At 50.5% G+C, this 14336-nt stretch overlaps 1 protein-coding gene, 1 long non-coding RNA gene and 1 other non-coding gene across 3 annotated transcripts; 2 read left to right on the forward strand and 1 right to left on the reverse strand.

Moving 5' to 3' along the window:
* Positions 1-1810: 1810 nt before the first annotated feature.
* On the reverse strand, positions 1811-8445 carry LOC112587008. The gene is made up of 2 exons (XR_003111584.3): positions 8290-8445; positions 1811-2157 (listed from the first exon to the last, which is right to left on the reverse strand). It is a non-coding gene; the product is annotated as an uncharacterized LOC112587008 (long non-coding RNA).
* Positions 8446-8559: 114 nt separating this feature from the next.
* Positions 8560-12069, forward strand: RPL18A (ribosomal protein L18a). Its single transcript, XM_006057918.4, has 5 exons — positions 8560-8717; positions 10058-10237; positions 10792-10921; positions 11592-11701; positions 11923-12069. The coding sequence occupies exons 1-5, from the start codon at positions 8700-8702 to the stop codon at positions 12013-12015; spliced, it is 531 nt and encodes a 176-aa protein (XP_006057980.3). The 5' UTR covers positions 8560-8699; the 3' UTR covers positions 12016-12069.
* On the forward strand, positions 11339-11472 carry LOC112587165. Its single transcript, XR_003111692.2, has one exon. It is a non-coding gene; the product is annotated as a small nucleolar RNA SNORA68 (small nucleolar RNA).
* Positions 12070-14336: the final 2267 nt, after the last annotated feature.

A 14336-nucleotide genomic window follows, 5' to 3' on the forward strand; every position in this document is an offset into this window, starting at 1 on the left:
GGGGCAAGAGGGTGGGTCAAGGGCGCAGCGGGAACCATGACAGCACTTGCCAGGCACGTGCTGTGCTGTGCTGTGCTTAGTCGCTCAGTTGTGTCCAACTCTTTGCAACCCCATGGACTGCAGCCCGCCAGGCTCCTCTGTCCATGGGGTTTCTCCAGGCAAGAATAGTGGAGTGGGTTGCCATGCCCTCCTGCAGGGCCTCTTCCCATCCCAGGGATCAAACCTAGGTTTCCTGCATTGCAGGTAGATTCTTTACCATCTGAGTCACCAGGGAAGCCCAAGAATACTGGAGTGGGTAGCCTATCCCTTCTCCAGGGGATCTTTCAGACCCAGTAGTCGAACCAGAGTCTCCTGCTTTGCAGGCGGATTCTTTGCCAGCTGAGCTAGCAGAGAAGCCAGGTAGGACCAAAACACAAAAACACAAACAAAAAAACATTTTTAGACAGAACACACACACACCCCCCCCCCCCCAAGTGTCCGTCCCTCTTCTTAGCTGCAAGGGTCATCCTGACCCAGGCTTTGGCGACACTAGCACCAGGCCCCAAGGCCAGGGCGCTTCCTATCACTCTCCCTCTCCACTTCGCCCTCCTCTCCTCTCCCTTCTGTTCCCCGTCCTTCCTACTGCCCCTCCTCTGGATCCTCTCCTGCCCTCGAAGGATTCATTTTGTGCACCAGGCTCTAAGACTTCTTTCCACTGCCTGTTCCCTCCCCGAAGCCTGGAGAAACTGAGACCCAGAGCATTGAGTTCACACACAACAGGAGGGGTACAACCAGCAAAGACAGACAGCCCCTACCACCCCAGTACAGACAATTATACACCTTTTAAACTGCCCAATGGTTTCCCTGATGGCCCAGTTACAAAGAATACACCTGCCAATGCCGGAGATGCAGGAGATGTGGGTTTGATCCCTGAGTCAGAAAGACCCCCTGGAGGAGAAAATGGCAACCCACTCCAGAGTTCTTGCCTGGAAAATCCCATGGGCAGAAGAGCCTGGCGGGCTACAGTCCATGGGGTCACAAAAGAGTTGGATACGACTGAGGACGCACGCACCAGACTTCCCAACAACCCTACAAGCTGGGGACTATAATTAGCCTCATCTTGCAGATGGGGAAACTGAGGCCAGAGTAGTAATGCCCAGGAAACTTGCTTACCCCACCACATCAATGCCCTAGGCTACTTGGCCTCAGCCTGGCAAAGACAGGCAAAGGTTCTTCTGCCATCTAGTGGACACTCACGGCAGCACCGTTCGAATGCAGTCACCTCTCACGGGCCAGTGGGCCAGTGGGCCATGGGCGGGGGCGGGGCGGGGGGGGGGGGGTGTTGGCGAGGGGCCAGAGTCAGGAAGGTGCAAGCCTAAGGCCCTGACCACCCTTTCTCTGTCATGTTCTTCTCCCTCCAAGCGTTCAAATTTTCACACCCTAAGTGTCCGCCTGAAAGGCATCAACTGACTAGTCTCCCTCCTGGGCCCTTCAGCAGAGAAAGACCCCAAAAGGTGGGCAGGGGAGGGGGATGACATTAATTCGATGCATACAAAAAATTAAAGACCACAAATAAAGGTAATTCTGCAATTATAAAAAAACAGCATGCATGCATGGTTCTCCTTTTGTCTCAACTGATTTTAAAAAGCAGTTGTATAAAAATTATTAGTTTTATTTGGGGGCTTATAACATGTAGAAAAGTAATATATTTGTCAATACTAGCACAAAGGAGATGAGAGGAACAAAGCTGTATTGAAATCAGGAAATAACACCAGGTAGACCCAAAGTGGGGTCTGGCTGTTGGCTGCTCAAAAGCCAATAAAAAGGCAAGTTGGTGGAAAAGCAAGTTTGCTTTATTTTGGATGCTGGCAACTGGGGTGAAGGAGAGGTGGATTCCTTCCAAAGGCTGACACCCCCCACCCAATGACAATCAGTGGGCGAGAGGCTTTATAGACAGAGGGAGGGGGCTGCATGCAGAAAGAGCACAGCCAGCTCCGACAGTCATCTTCAAATTGGTCGCTCAGTGGTCTGCAGCGTCACCCTGACTGTTTCTGTACAGTTAATCTTCAGTTCCAGGGTCAGTTTGTTCCCAAGTCCTTGAGGCCAGTTCTCGAAATCGTAACAGCTTAGCTTATGTCATGGCTACGGTCTGGTTATCACGTAGTTCACGTCTTCCACCTGGTAGGGATTTCAGTATCTTAAAGACAGCACACAGCATACTGCTCAGAATATTATTTACAACCTATGAAGAGGAACTAAAAGTCCTTGACTGTGTTTAATGACTAAACTGTTACTGTTTAGTCTTGTTGAACTGTTTCCCTTTGTTTCTGCATTTTCTCACTTCTCTGATTAAACTTATTCTTTGGCTAAAGTTTTTTTGTCACAGACAAAAGGCAGGCAGAAGAGCATAGGGTCCTGCTCCATTCTGGTAATTCTAAGTGACAAAAACAGAGGAATCGAACCAGAAATTCAAAAAGAGAAAACCAATGTAACAACTCTAGATATTTGCCCTCCTTTATTTTCTTGGATTCTTTATCAAACACATAACTGCATGGAGTAATCATTATAACAACGTATTACTTGTTCTGCAACACAGGTGGATGCAATATGTAGAACAATTATAGCATAATAATAACAATAATAGCATGGGCTTCCCTGGTGGCTCAGATGGTAAAGAATCTGCCTGCAATGCAGGAGACCTGGCCAGGTTCCATCCCTGGGTCAGGAAGATCCCCTGGAGAAGGGAATACAAACTCCAGTATTCTTGCCTAGAGAATTTTATGGACAGAAGGGCCTGGTGGGCTACACAGTCTAGGGGGTCGCAAAGTGTCAGACCTGAGCGACTTTCACACATAATAATAGGACAAAATGGGGAAGAAGAAATGAGATATGTAAGATCAACATTTCCATATATGTCCTTAAAATTTAGGCAGCATAGAGACTTCCCAGATGGTCTAGTGGGTAAGGCTTCGTGCTCCAAATGCAGGGGCCCAGCTTTGATCCCCAGATGAGGAACTATATCCTACATGCATGATGCAACTAGGAGTTAGCATAATGCAACTAAGACCCAGTGCAGCCAAAATAAATCAATATATATATTTTTAATTTAAGACAACAAAAATCCAAGGAGATTCTAAATTGAAATGCATATGGTAAGCCCTAGAACAGTCACTGAGGAAATAACTCAAAATATATACTGAAAAAAATCATTAAAGGAAGTAAAATGTTATGTTAGAAAATAGTCGCTTCATGCAACAGTAAGGAGTAAAGAAATAAACAAGTGGGACTACATCAAACTGAAAAGCTTCTGCATAGCAAAAGAAACCATCAACAAAATGAAAAGACAAAGTCCAGAATGGGAGAAAATATTTGCAAACTCTATATCTGATAAGGGGTTAATATCCAAAATACATAAAGAACTCAAAACCCAAACAATGCGATTTTTTTAAATGGGCAGAAGAACCAAATTGAAATGTTTTTCAAAGACGACATCCAAATGGCCATCAAGTACAGAGCATGAAAAGATGTTTAAAGTCACTAGTCATCAGACAAATGCAAATCAAAACCACAATGAAATATCACTTCACACCTGTTAAAATGCCATCAAAAAGACAAGAGTGGGACTTCCCTAGTGGTCCAGCAGTTGATTCTGAGCTTCTACTGCGGGGGCTGAAGCTTTCATCCCTGGTACAGGAACTAAGATCCCTTACGCCCTGTGTGTGTGCTTAGTCACTCAGTCTTGTCCGACTCTTGCAACCCCATAGACTGCAGTCTATGGAGCCGGCCAGGCTCCTCTGTCCCTGGGATTCTCCAGGCAAGAAGATTGGAGTGGATTGCCGTTTCCTTCTCCAGGGGATCTTCCTGACCCAGGAATTGAACCCAGGTCTCCTGCATTGCAGGCAGATTCTTCACTGACTGAGCTATGAGGGAAGCCTCCCTCATGCCCTGCATTGAGTAAAGAAAGAAAAAGAGAGAACAGTTGCTGTTCCGAAAATGGAGGAAAAAAGAACCCTGTCACACTGTTGGCAGAAATGTAAATTGATGAAGCCACCTATGAAGAACAGTTTGGAGGTTCCCTTAAAAAATTAAAATTAGAACTACTATGTGTGCTAAGTCGCTTCAGTCATGTTCGAGTCTGCAACCCTGTGGACCATAGCCCACCAGGCTCCTCTGTCCATGGGATTCTTCAGGCAAGAAAACTGGAATGGGCTGCCATGCCCTCCTCCAGGGATCTTCCCGACCCAGGAATCCAACCAACCCATGTGTCTTACCAGCTTCTGCATTGGCAGGCGGGTACTTTACCACTAGCACCGCCTGGGAAGCCCCACATGATCCAGCAATTCCACCTCTGTATATTTATCTGAAGGAAACAATAACACTCACTCTCATATTCACTACATACGAAGTAGCAGACATCTATGCTGTATCAAGGGAGAAGGCAATGGCACCCCACTCCAGTACTCTTGCCTGGAAAATCCCATGGATGGAGGAGCCTGGTGGGCTGCAGTCCATGGGGTCGCTAAGAGTCTGACAGGACTGAGCGACTTCACTTTCACTTTTCACTTTCATGCATTAGAGAGGGAAATGGCAACCCACTCCAGTGTTCTTGCCTTGAGAATCCTGGGAACGGGGGAGCCTGGTGGGCTGCCGTCTATGGGGTTGCTGAGAGTCGGACACGGCTGAGAGACTTCACTTTCACGCATTGGAGAAGGAAATGGCAGCCCACTCCAGTACTATTGCCTGGAGAATCCCAGGGATGGGGGAGCCTGGTTGGCTTCCATCTATGGGATCGCACAGAGTCGGACACGACTGAAGCGACTTAGCAGCAGCAGCAGCAGCAGCAGCATGCTGTATCAAGGTCGCTGGCATCCTGCCATATCACTTAACCGCTAAACTACCATTGGAACAGCCCACATGTGTTCTATAGGACGGATGGAATGGTTGGTTCTCTGTTGTAAGCTAATGCTTTGCCTTAGTAATAAATATGTGAGGCCTTTTCTGGGGGAAAAAATGGGCAGGAGTTCCCTGGTAGTCCAGTGATTAACAGTCCACCTGCCAGTGCAGGGAACACAGGTTCGATACCTGCTCCTGGAAGATTCCATATGCTGTAGAGCAGGTAAACCCACGCAATACTAAGCCCACACGCTGTAACTAGTGAAGCCCGAGTGCCCCAGAGCCCAGGCTTCGAAAAAAAGAGAAGCCACCACACTGAGAAGCCTGTGCACCACACCTAGAGACTAGCCCCCCACTCGCTGCAACCAGAGAAAGCCCACACACAGCAAGGAAGACCCAGCACAGTCAAAAATATATAAATAAAATAAATGCTTTAAAAATGGGCAATGAAACTGAATAGACATTTCTCCAAAGAAGATACAGGTAGGGTCAATAAGCACAGGAAAAGACGCCCGAAAGCAATGAAAATTGCTTTTCAGTGAAAAGCAAATCAAAACTACAATGAAATACCACTTCACACCACTAGGATGGTTATAATAACAGAAAAATAATAAAAAGCGTCAGTGAGGAGGTGGAGAATTTGAAACTCTCACACATTGCTGATGGGAATGTAAAATGATACAGGCATTTTATAAACCACTCTGGCAGTTAAACAGAGAATTACCAAGGGACTTGGCAATTCCACCCCCTGGAAATATCCAAGAGAAATGAAAACATACATTGACACAAAGATTTGCATGGAAATGTCATTACTTCCTTATCTACAATAGCCAAAAAGTAGAAACCACACAAGTGTTCATCAGCTGAAGAATGGATGAACAAAATGTATCTACGTGATAGAATATTACTTGGCTGTAAAAAGAAACGAAGTATTGATCCATGATATAATGTCAATGAACCTTGAAAACATTATGCTAACTGAAAAAAGCCAAACGCAAAAGATCTTATTTCGTGTGAGTCCAATTCCCCAGGTGGTGCAGTGGAAAAGAATTCGCCTGCCAATGCAGGACATACTGGAGACGGAGATACACAGGTTCAGTCCCTGGGTCAGGAAGATCCCCTGGAGGAGGAAATGGCAACCCACCACAATATTCTGGACTGGGAAATTTTAGGGACAGAGGAGCCTGGTGGACTACAGTCCATGGGGCCCTAAAGAGTTGGACATGACTGAGAGACTGAACACGCATGCAATTATGTAAAATGTCTAGAATAGGGAAATCCATAGTGGTATAAAGTAGATTCCTGTAGCCTAGGGCTGGGGGATGGGGAGGGAATGGCAAGTGACTCCTAAGAGTAAGGGGCTTCTTTCAGCGGGGAAGATGGGAAAGTTCTCAATTTTATGGTGATGTTGCACAACTGTGTATATATGCTGCTCCTGCTGCTAAGTCACTTCAGTTGTGTCCGACTCTGTGTGACCCCATAGATGGCAGCCCACCAGGCTTCTCTGTCCCTGGGATTCTCCAGGCAAGAACACTGGAGTGGGTTGACATTTCCTTCTCCAATGCATGCATGCATGCTAAGTCGCTTCAGTCGTGTCCAACTCTGTGTGACCCTATGGACAGCAGCCCACCAGGCTCCTCCATCCACAGGATTCTCTAGGCAAGAATACTGGAGTGGGTTGCCATTTCCTTCTCTATTGTATATATATATGTATGTATGTAAATGTAGTTTAAAATAAACATTGAACTGTACAACTTACATGTGTGAATTGTATGGCATGTGAGCTATATCGTTTTGTTTTGTTTTTTTAACTGACATTCCCCTTTATAAAAAAAACTGTGGCTGTGCTTGGTCTTTGTTGTGGCCCTCAGGGTTTCTTCCTGTTGCAGAGCACAGGGCTCCAGAGCAAGTGGGGATGTGGGTTTATGTGTCCCACCCCATGTGGGATCTCAGTTCTTTGACCAGAGATCAAACCCACCTCCCTTGCATTGGAAGGCAGATTCTCAACCACTGGACCACCAGGGAAGTGAACCATATTTTAATTAAACTTATTAATTTTAATTAGCAAAATAAAAATTCTAATTGCGCTCAACTGTCACCTCCTCCAAGAGCTCTCTCTCCTAATATAAACCCTCCAGTTTATCCTCTTTCAGGATATCTATATCTTTACAGCCTGACTTCGTGAGTTCTTTCCTTTTCCATCCTGGGTCTCCCCTCCAGAGGAGCCACTTTTTTGCCTAAACAAATTGCTAAGCCCAGAGCTTCCAAAGGTGGGGCTGCCCCTTGATCATTTTTAGCAGCCCCATAAACCCCCACCCCCCAAGCCTCAAGCCCTACTCCGCCTCAGGATCTGTACTGGAAACAAGCAGATGGGGTTTGAATATTTGCTACTATGAAACACAGATCAGAACCTCCCATAATAACAATTACTATTCCATTGCTTAATGAATGTTTAGTGTGTTTGCTAAGTGTGTTTGACTCTGCGATTCCATGGACTGTAGCCCATCAGGCTCCTCTGTCCATGGGACTTACCAGGCAAGAATACTAGAGTGGGTTGCCATTTCCTTCTCCAGGGGATCTTCCTGGCCCAGGGATGGAATCTGCATCTCTTGGCAGGCACAGATTCTTTACCACTGAGCCACCAGGAAAATCTTTAATGAACATTAGCACTTGTTAACTGCTCTGTACCTGGCCTTTCACACAAGTTGAGTGTGAATGAGTGTTACGTGCTCAGTCCCATCCAACTCTTTGCGACTTCATGGACCGTAGCCAGTCAGGCTCCACTGTTTACGGAATTTTCCAGGCAAGGACACTGCAGTGGGTTGCCATTTCCTGCTCCAAGGGATCTTTCCGACCCAGGGATCTAACCTGTGTCTCTTGGCGGGTGGATACTCGACCACTGCGCCACCTGGGAAGCCAGTATGGTAACATTACTAGGAAAAAAAAAAAAAAACACACCAGTACTATTTCCATTTTGGGCTTCCCTGGTGGCTCAAACGGTAAAGAATCCGCCTGCAATGCGGGACACCTGGGTTCGATCCCTGAACTGGGAAGACCCCCCGGAGGAGGGCATGGCAAATCCACTCCAGTATTCTTCCTGCTGCTGCTAAGTCGCTTCAGTCGTGTCCGACTCTGTGTGACCCCATAGACGGCAGCCCACCAGGCTTCCCCGTCCCTGGGATTCTCCAGGCAAGAACATTGGAGTGGGTTGCCATTTCCTTCTCCAATGCATGAAAGTGAAAAGTGAAAGGGAAGTCGCTCAGTTGTGTCCGACTCTTGGAGACCCCATGGGCTTCAGGCTACCCATGGGGTCCTACCATGGGTACCAGGCTCCTCCGTCCATGGGATTCTCCAGGCAAGTATTCTTCCATGGGGTCGCAAAGAGTCAACACGACTGAGCGACTAAGCACACATTACCATTTTACAGAAGAGAAGGCTCAGGTCCTGGAGCCTCATCACCGGGACGATGATGCACACAGTATAGACGTAAAGGCAGGAACCTGGAACCGGCCTCCGAGACCGCCCATTGTACCTACAACTCCCGGCGTGCCGCGCGCACCGACGCTCCCTTACGCCTCGCTAGAACAGGAGGTCTAGTCGCGCTGCGTCTCGGGAGTTGTAGTCTCGCCGCAAAGAGAGGCCGGGCTGTGAGAGGTTGGTGGATCTGGAGTTAACGAACAAGCAAATCTTATTGAGCTCGGGGCTGAGGAGCCAATGGGCTTGCGACATCGAAAGGGAGGGACTTCCGGCCGCGAAATCAAGGAGAGCGGCTGCGCGAGGGCGGCCACTTCCTTTCCGAGGGTGGCGGCGGTCGTGGGTAGATCGCTATGAAGGCCTCAGGGACGGTAAGCCTGGCGCGGTGGGGCAAGGAGTCAGAGAACGCGACGCGGACTGAATCGGGGGCTGCGGGAGGAGGCATGGGACACGTGGGGAGTGCGCGTTCCGGTTAGGACCAGTGCGCCGAGGTCCCCAGTTGCGGCCAACATGGCGGCCACTGCGGAGCCGCGTGGGGAGGCCAGAGCGTGGCCCGGGCCGGCTCGGGAACCGCGGGGGCCGGGGAGTCCGAGTCTCCTTTACACAGGAAGAAACAAATTGAGCGGCGTGGAAACACGTGCCACGGGACCTCATCGACCTTCCGAGCCTCAGTTTCTCCGTTTGCGAAGCGAATATGGTGCCAAGGGTGGGAGTTGGCGGGCAGTAGTGTTGGGTTTTCTTGGTATGGCTGTAAGAGAAGTAGAAGAAAATTATTATAACTCGGGGCTGACATGGGGAGTGGGAGTTTTAATCGCTGCGGCAGGTGCTGGGCAAAATCAACGTTAGGGCTCAGAGATGGAAGAGTAGACCCTGCGGAGAAGCATTTTGGGTGGGTCATTCTCAGCTTTCCAGCTCCAGTTTGCACACTGGAAAGGGGTCCGACCGCATCGGTCCCTTCCTGAATGGGTGGTCTGGGAGGCCGATGAGTCAGATTGAGAGGTTAAAGTAAGAATGGAGTTTGTGATGTTTGGGGTTATTTTCTACTGGCATTAATTAGTAAAATGGTGATGAGCCATTTTGTGGAGGTGGCTCCTTTCTACTGTATCCCAGGGTTTGAACGTGACAGATATCATCCCTGTTGCATCTGTACAAACAGGGAGCTTCTGCTTGGGAGTCCAAACCTCTTGGACTGCAGCTGGGAAACTGAGGCAGCTGCAAGTCATGACCTAAGTCCGGGAAACGCAGAGCTGGGCAGGGAACTGGATTCTTGTCCTGATTCTGCCTGGAGTTGGCTGTGAGATTCCCGGCTGGTCACTGTCTCTGGAGTCCCGAATTTTCATTTTGACAAGTTGTTGTGAGCTGGATAGATGAGGTGCTGGAGGAAGGAGGCAGCCCCCCTGGTCTGTGCCTAGCTAACGTGAAGGGAGAGAGGGGCTGAGAGCCTCACCCAGCTTTCCTGAGCCAGGACAAAGGGCATTCAGGCACCTGGGTTAATCCTCCCCACTCTCACTCCTTTTTATGTGGAAGGCTCGGACAGTGGAATGACCCACAGTCACCCAGATATCCCAGGAAGGTGCTGTGGTGGGACTTGACCTTCTCCATCCCCTGATCCGGTTGTCAACAGGCTTGGGAAAGGGAGCAGAGTGAGTCTCTGCAGTCGCCTCTAGACTTTGGGTGCTGGTCCCCACCTCAACCACTGTTTCTTTTTTAGCTTCGAGAGTATAAGGTGGTGGGGCGCTGCCTGCCAACCCCCAAATGCCACACGCCACCCCTCTATCGCATGAGAATTTTTGCGCCTAATCATGTTGTTGCCAAGTCCCGCTTCTGGTACTTTGTGTCTCAGTTGAAGAAGATGAAGAAATCCTCGGGGGAAATCGTCTACTGTGGACAGGTATGGGGTGTCTGAAGCTGGGTGGGATCGGGGTGAATTTACACTTTGCCATGGGGCATCTGTCACCCTTCAGAGTTAGCAGACTTTACAGCCTCTGATCCTGTTCCTTTGTGGTCTTCATGCCCTACATTAGGATGGGATAGGTGGCTTGGTGCCCTTTTCCTAATGAGAAAACCTGGGCCTCATCTGTAAAGTAGGGGGGTGGGTGCTGGACTCTGCACAGTGAGGCTGCATTGGGTAACTGATGGTTTTATGGCCCAGATGGTCCCAAGAGAACTGTTGGTTGGTTAGGGGGATTCGGAAGCTGTGTTGGTCCCTGTAGGGGGAGCATCCCAGCCTGGACTGCCCTGCATCCCTGCGGTTACCATGGAGATTTCCCTCCGACAGCAGATTTCCCCTTAGGTGCCTGAAGGTGCAGGGACTGGGAGACGGGCAAGAGAGGTCCAGGGGCTGGACCATCCTTCGTAGCTTTGGAGGCAGAGGTTCAGGAATGGTGGGGGGCCCTGGTCGAGGCCCACTTGCTCTAGCTTCAGCCGGTCTCCTCTCCTTGACAGGTGTTCGAGAAATCCCCCCTGCGAGTGAAGAACTTTGGCATCTGGCTGCGCTATGACTCCCGCAGCGGCACCCACAACATGTACCGGGAGTACCGGGATCTGACCACCGCCGGCGCCGTCACCCAGTGCTGTAAGCTGCCAGGCCTCTGCTTTAGACTCAACAGGGCAGACACCTGCAGCTCAGTCTGACACTTCCCTGTCAGACAGATGCACAGGAAATGCAAGAGGCTTCCTGGGCTAGGGGGCAGTCCTCAGGGATGGAGGCAGGGGACGTATTCGCTTTGGGGTTAGCAGTGGAGAGGATGCCCCAAGTGTGCCTTTTTCTGGAACCTGGCAGTAAGTGGACTCGGGCCGGGGGTGGGTGGAGAGGAGGGGGTCTGGTTCACCAGCACCAACTGCATCTGGAACCTCCTCTTGAGGTTTAAGGTCAGCCCTGTATAGATGCAGCTGCCTCCCAGAAACCTAGTCCAGCCCCTGTCTGGGAATGGGACCTGGCATTAGCAACCCTGGGTGCTCCCAGCATGTGTCACCTGCTGGGACCAGAATCCAAGCACCTAAACCCAAGAACTGCTGTTTCTTGTAGCAGTGGTTTAAACAGAGGTGCTAACAGCAAATGTTACCTCGTCGCCTTTGTGGGGCTGCAGCTGTGCCCCTCAAAGTGAATTTGGAGGTTCTACACACTTGGTAGCCGGAGCCTGCTGGGGCCAGATGCTGTGGCTATTTGGTCCCCGAGTGCCCTCCTTCCCCACCCATGATGGGAAAGTGTGCACATTCACCCTGCCCCCTTCTGGTCTCTGCAGATCGAGACATGGGCGCCCGGCACCGAGCCCGGGCCCACTCAATCCAGATCATGAAGGTGGAGGAGATCGCAGCCAGCAAGTGCCGCCGACCTGCAGTCAAGCAGTTCCACGTGAGTGCCCTCCAGGTCCTGCAGGGCGGGCTGGGCTGAGGGGGCTCTCTTGGAACACCAGAGTGGTCTGGCAGCTCCCCCAGCCTTGGGAGATGCAATAAGGCAGCGGGTTTGACGCAGGAGCCCAGTGGGGGGTGGCCACACCTCAGTGGTCCCTGGGAGACAAGGTTAAGAGCCTTCCACCACCGCCACCCTTCCTTACCTGCCTCTTCTTGTCTCAGGACTCCAAGATCAAGTTCCCACTGCCCCACAGGGTCCTCCGTCGCCAGCACAAGCCACGCTTCACCACCAAGAGGCCCAACACCTTCTTTTAGGTTCAGGCCCTCTGTCCCTGGGGCTGCACAAATAAAACTTAGTGGGAAAACTGAGTGCCCAGATACACGTCTTGTTTTCTTTACACACCCTGCAGAACTCAAAAGGGTGCAGCCAAGCTGTGAGTGCTCTGGGAGGAGTCCTCCTCTCCTTGAGTAGGGCACCGGCACTGGATTCTCCCGAAGGGGAGGTGGTCTAGGAAGAGCGAGCTCCTCCCCACTCAGCTCTCTTCATTCAGTGCCGTCAGGCAGCTCTGCTGTGAGCTTCGGGGTGTGCTGCAGGCCCCAGCTTTGGCCGCAGATCTGGTTTGCCTGCCATGTTATACATATTTCTCAGCTCTGTGCCACCCGCCATCATTTCTTGGTGGTAAAAGGACAGCTGCGCCTGTGGGTTTGGTTCTGTTCCAGGTGTGATCTTCCCTACCTGGCCTCCAGTCCTGTTGTAGAGCCTCAGAGCAGGCACAAGGGGGCGCCCAAGAGCGCTGTGCGCCTGCTGTGCTAGCTTGTCTCCTCCGCCAGCTGGGGGCCCCTTGAATGAAGCTGTCCTAATCCCACCTAGGAGGCCACGGTCTCTCAGTGGGCATCTGTCTACTTGAGGCCTGGGGAATTCCAGGCATGAAGCTAATCCCACCCTGAGCTCCTCAACCAGGAGGCTGAGGCACAGCTAAGAATTCAGTTCTTGGTGGTGTCACCTTGGACAGTCCAGGCACTTTGTCCTTGGTGTCATCTTCAGAAGATCAGGGCACTGACTAGATTTGCTCAGCTGCCTTGAGGAGTCACTGTTCTGCAGGCAGTGGATACACAGGTCAGTGAGGGCCTGCCTTGTCTTCCAGAGAACCATGGATGGGGAAGAAGCTGTGGCACAAAGAGGTAGTGTGGAGTGGGGGCGGGGAGAAGCATGGTCCTGGACAAGGGCACAGCCTCCCCTCCCCCACCTGTCCAAGGAGGGGTTTAGTTGGCATGATGATCTTGGGTGGTTTCCAGAAAATCAGCTCACTTCAAATCCCACCTGTTCTTGGAGAGGTTCCCAGGGCAGGTCTCAGGCATGGCTAGCCATTCTCACGGGAAAGACAGGCCCTGGGTCCTCGGTGACTGCTTTGCCCGTTCCAGCCCCTGGGGCTTGCCAGTGGTGAAGAACCTGCCTGCACACGCGGGAACGTAAGAGACACGTGTTCAATCCCTGGGTCGGTCGGCCCCCTGGAGGAGGGCGTGGCAGCCCACTTGAGTATTCTTGCCTGGAGGATCCATGGACAGAGGAGCCTGCTGGGCTACAGTCCATGGTCACTAAGAGTCACAACTGAGGTGACCGAGCTCACACAGGCAGCACCAGCGGCTCTTCCTACCTCCCTCCATTGCTGAGCCCTCTGCCTAGACTCCACAGACACTGCCTCACTGGAGATTGTAGACCATACCGTGATTGAGGCACAGGACTGTCCCACACCAGACTGAGGGCACAGACCACATGTGTCACTGTGACCCCAGGAGGAGTTAAAAATAATCTGAGGGTCGTGGTGGCCAATGAACACTCTTCTACCCCCATCTGCACCACGTGGGTAAGCCCTGATCTGGCAGTGCTGGGCCAGATTTTGTGTATTAATGCCAAAATGCCTACCACTAACATACTAATTAACTCTGAATAAGAGGACTATTTTCCTTCAACCTTGCCAACACCACGGGTGAACAAGCTGGTGGCTGAAAAGAAACCTTAGGATTTGCTTTCCCTTACCTGGAAAGCATTCTGCCCTGAGACAAATCGCTCATAGAAAAAAATCTCAGGAACTTGAATCGTTCCTCTCAGGGGCTGCTGGGTTGGTATGATACGGGCATTCCTTAGTGGCGCAGTGGTTGGGACTCCATGACTAACTGCTGGGGCCTGGGTTCGGTCCCCGGTCGGGAACTAAAGATCCTGCAAGCCTTGTGATGTGGCCAAAAAAAAAAAGCTCAGGTATGTGGAGCAAAAGGCTGAAGAAATTTCCCCATATACATTATAAATGCTTTTTCCTCAGGGCAGTTCCTCCTGATGTTTAAGATATATTTGTCCGGCCAAATTTTTCTTGAATATTTGTCTAGATGATTTCATTAACCCTGTGATTTCTGGCAGAAATTCCTGGTTACCCTAAAGATTTCTTCTCTCCTTTCTCATTAATAGGTGTCTCCATATCTAGATGCCACCCAGGAAAAGTTTGGCAGCTTCCTTTCCATTAAAGGATGGGCATGTGAACTGGCAGTAGCGATGCATGCATTTCCAGGAAATAATCTGGCTGGTTCTCCAGCAGTTGTTTGGCCATGAAACTCCTGATCTCTGTTCCTGGGGCAGGTCACAG

This window comes from Bubalus bubalis, chromosome 9 (assembly GCF_019923935.1).
Source record: "Bubalus bubalis isolate 160015118507 breed Murrah chromosome 9, NDDB_SH_1, whole genome shotgun sequence".
Lineage (NCBI taxonomy): Eukaryota > Metazoa > Chordata > Mammalia > Artiodactyla > Bovidae > Bubalus > Bubalus bubalis.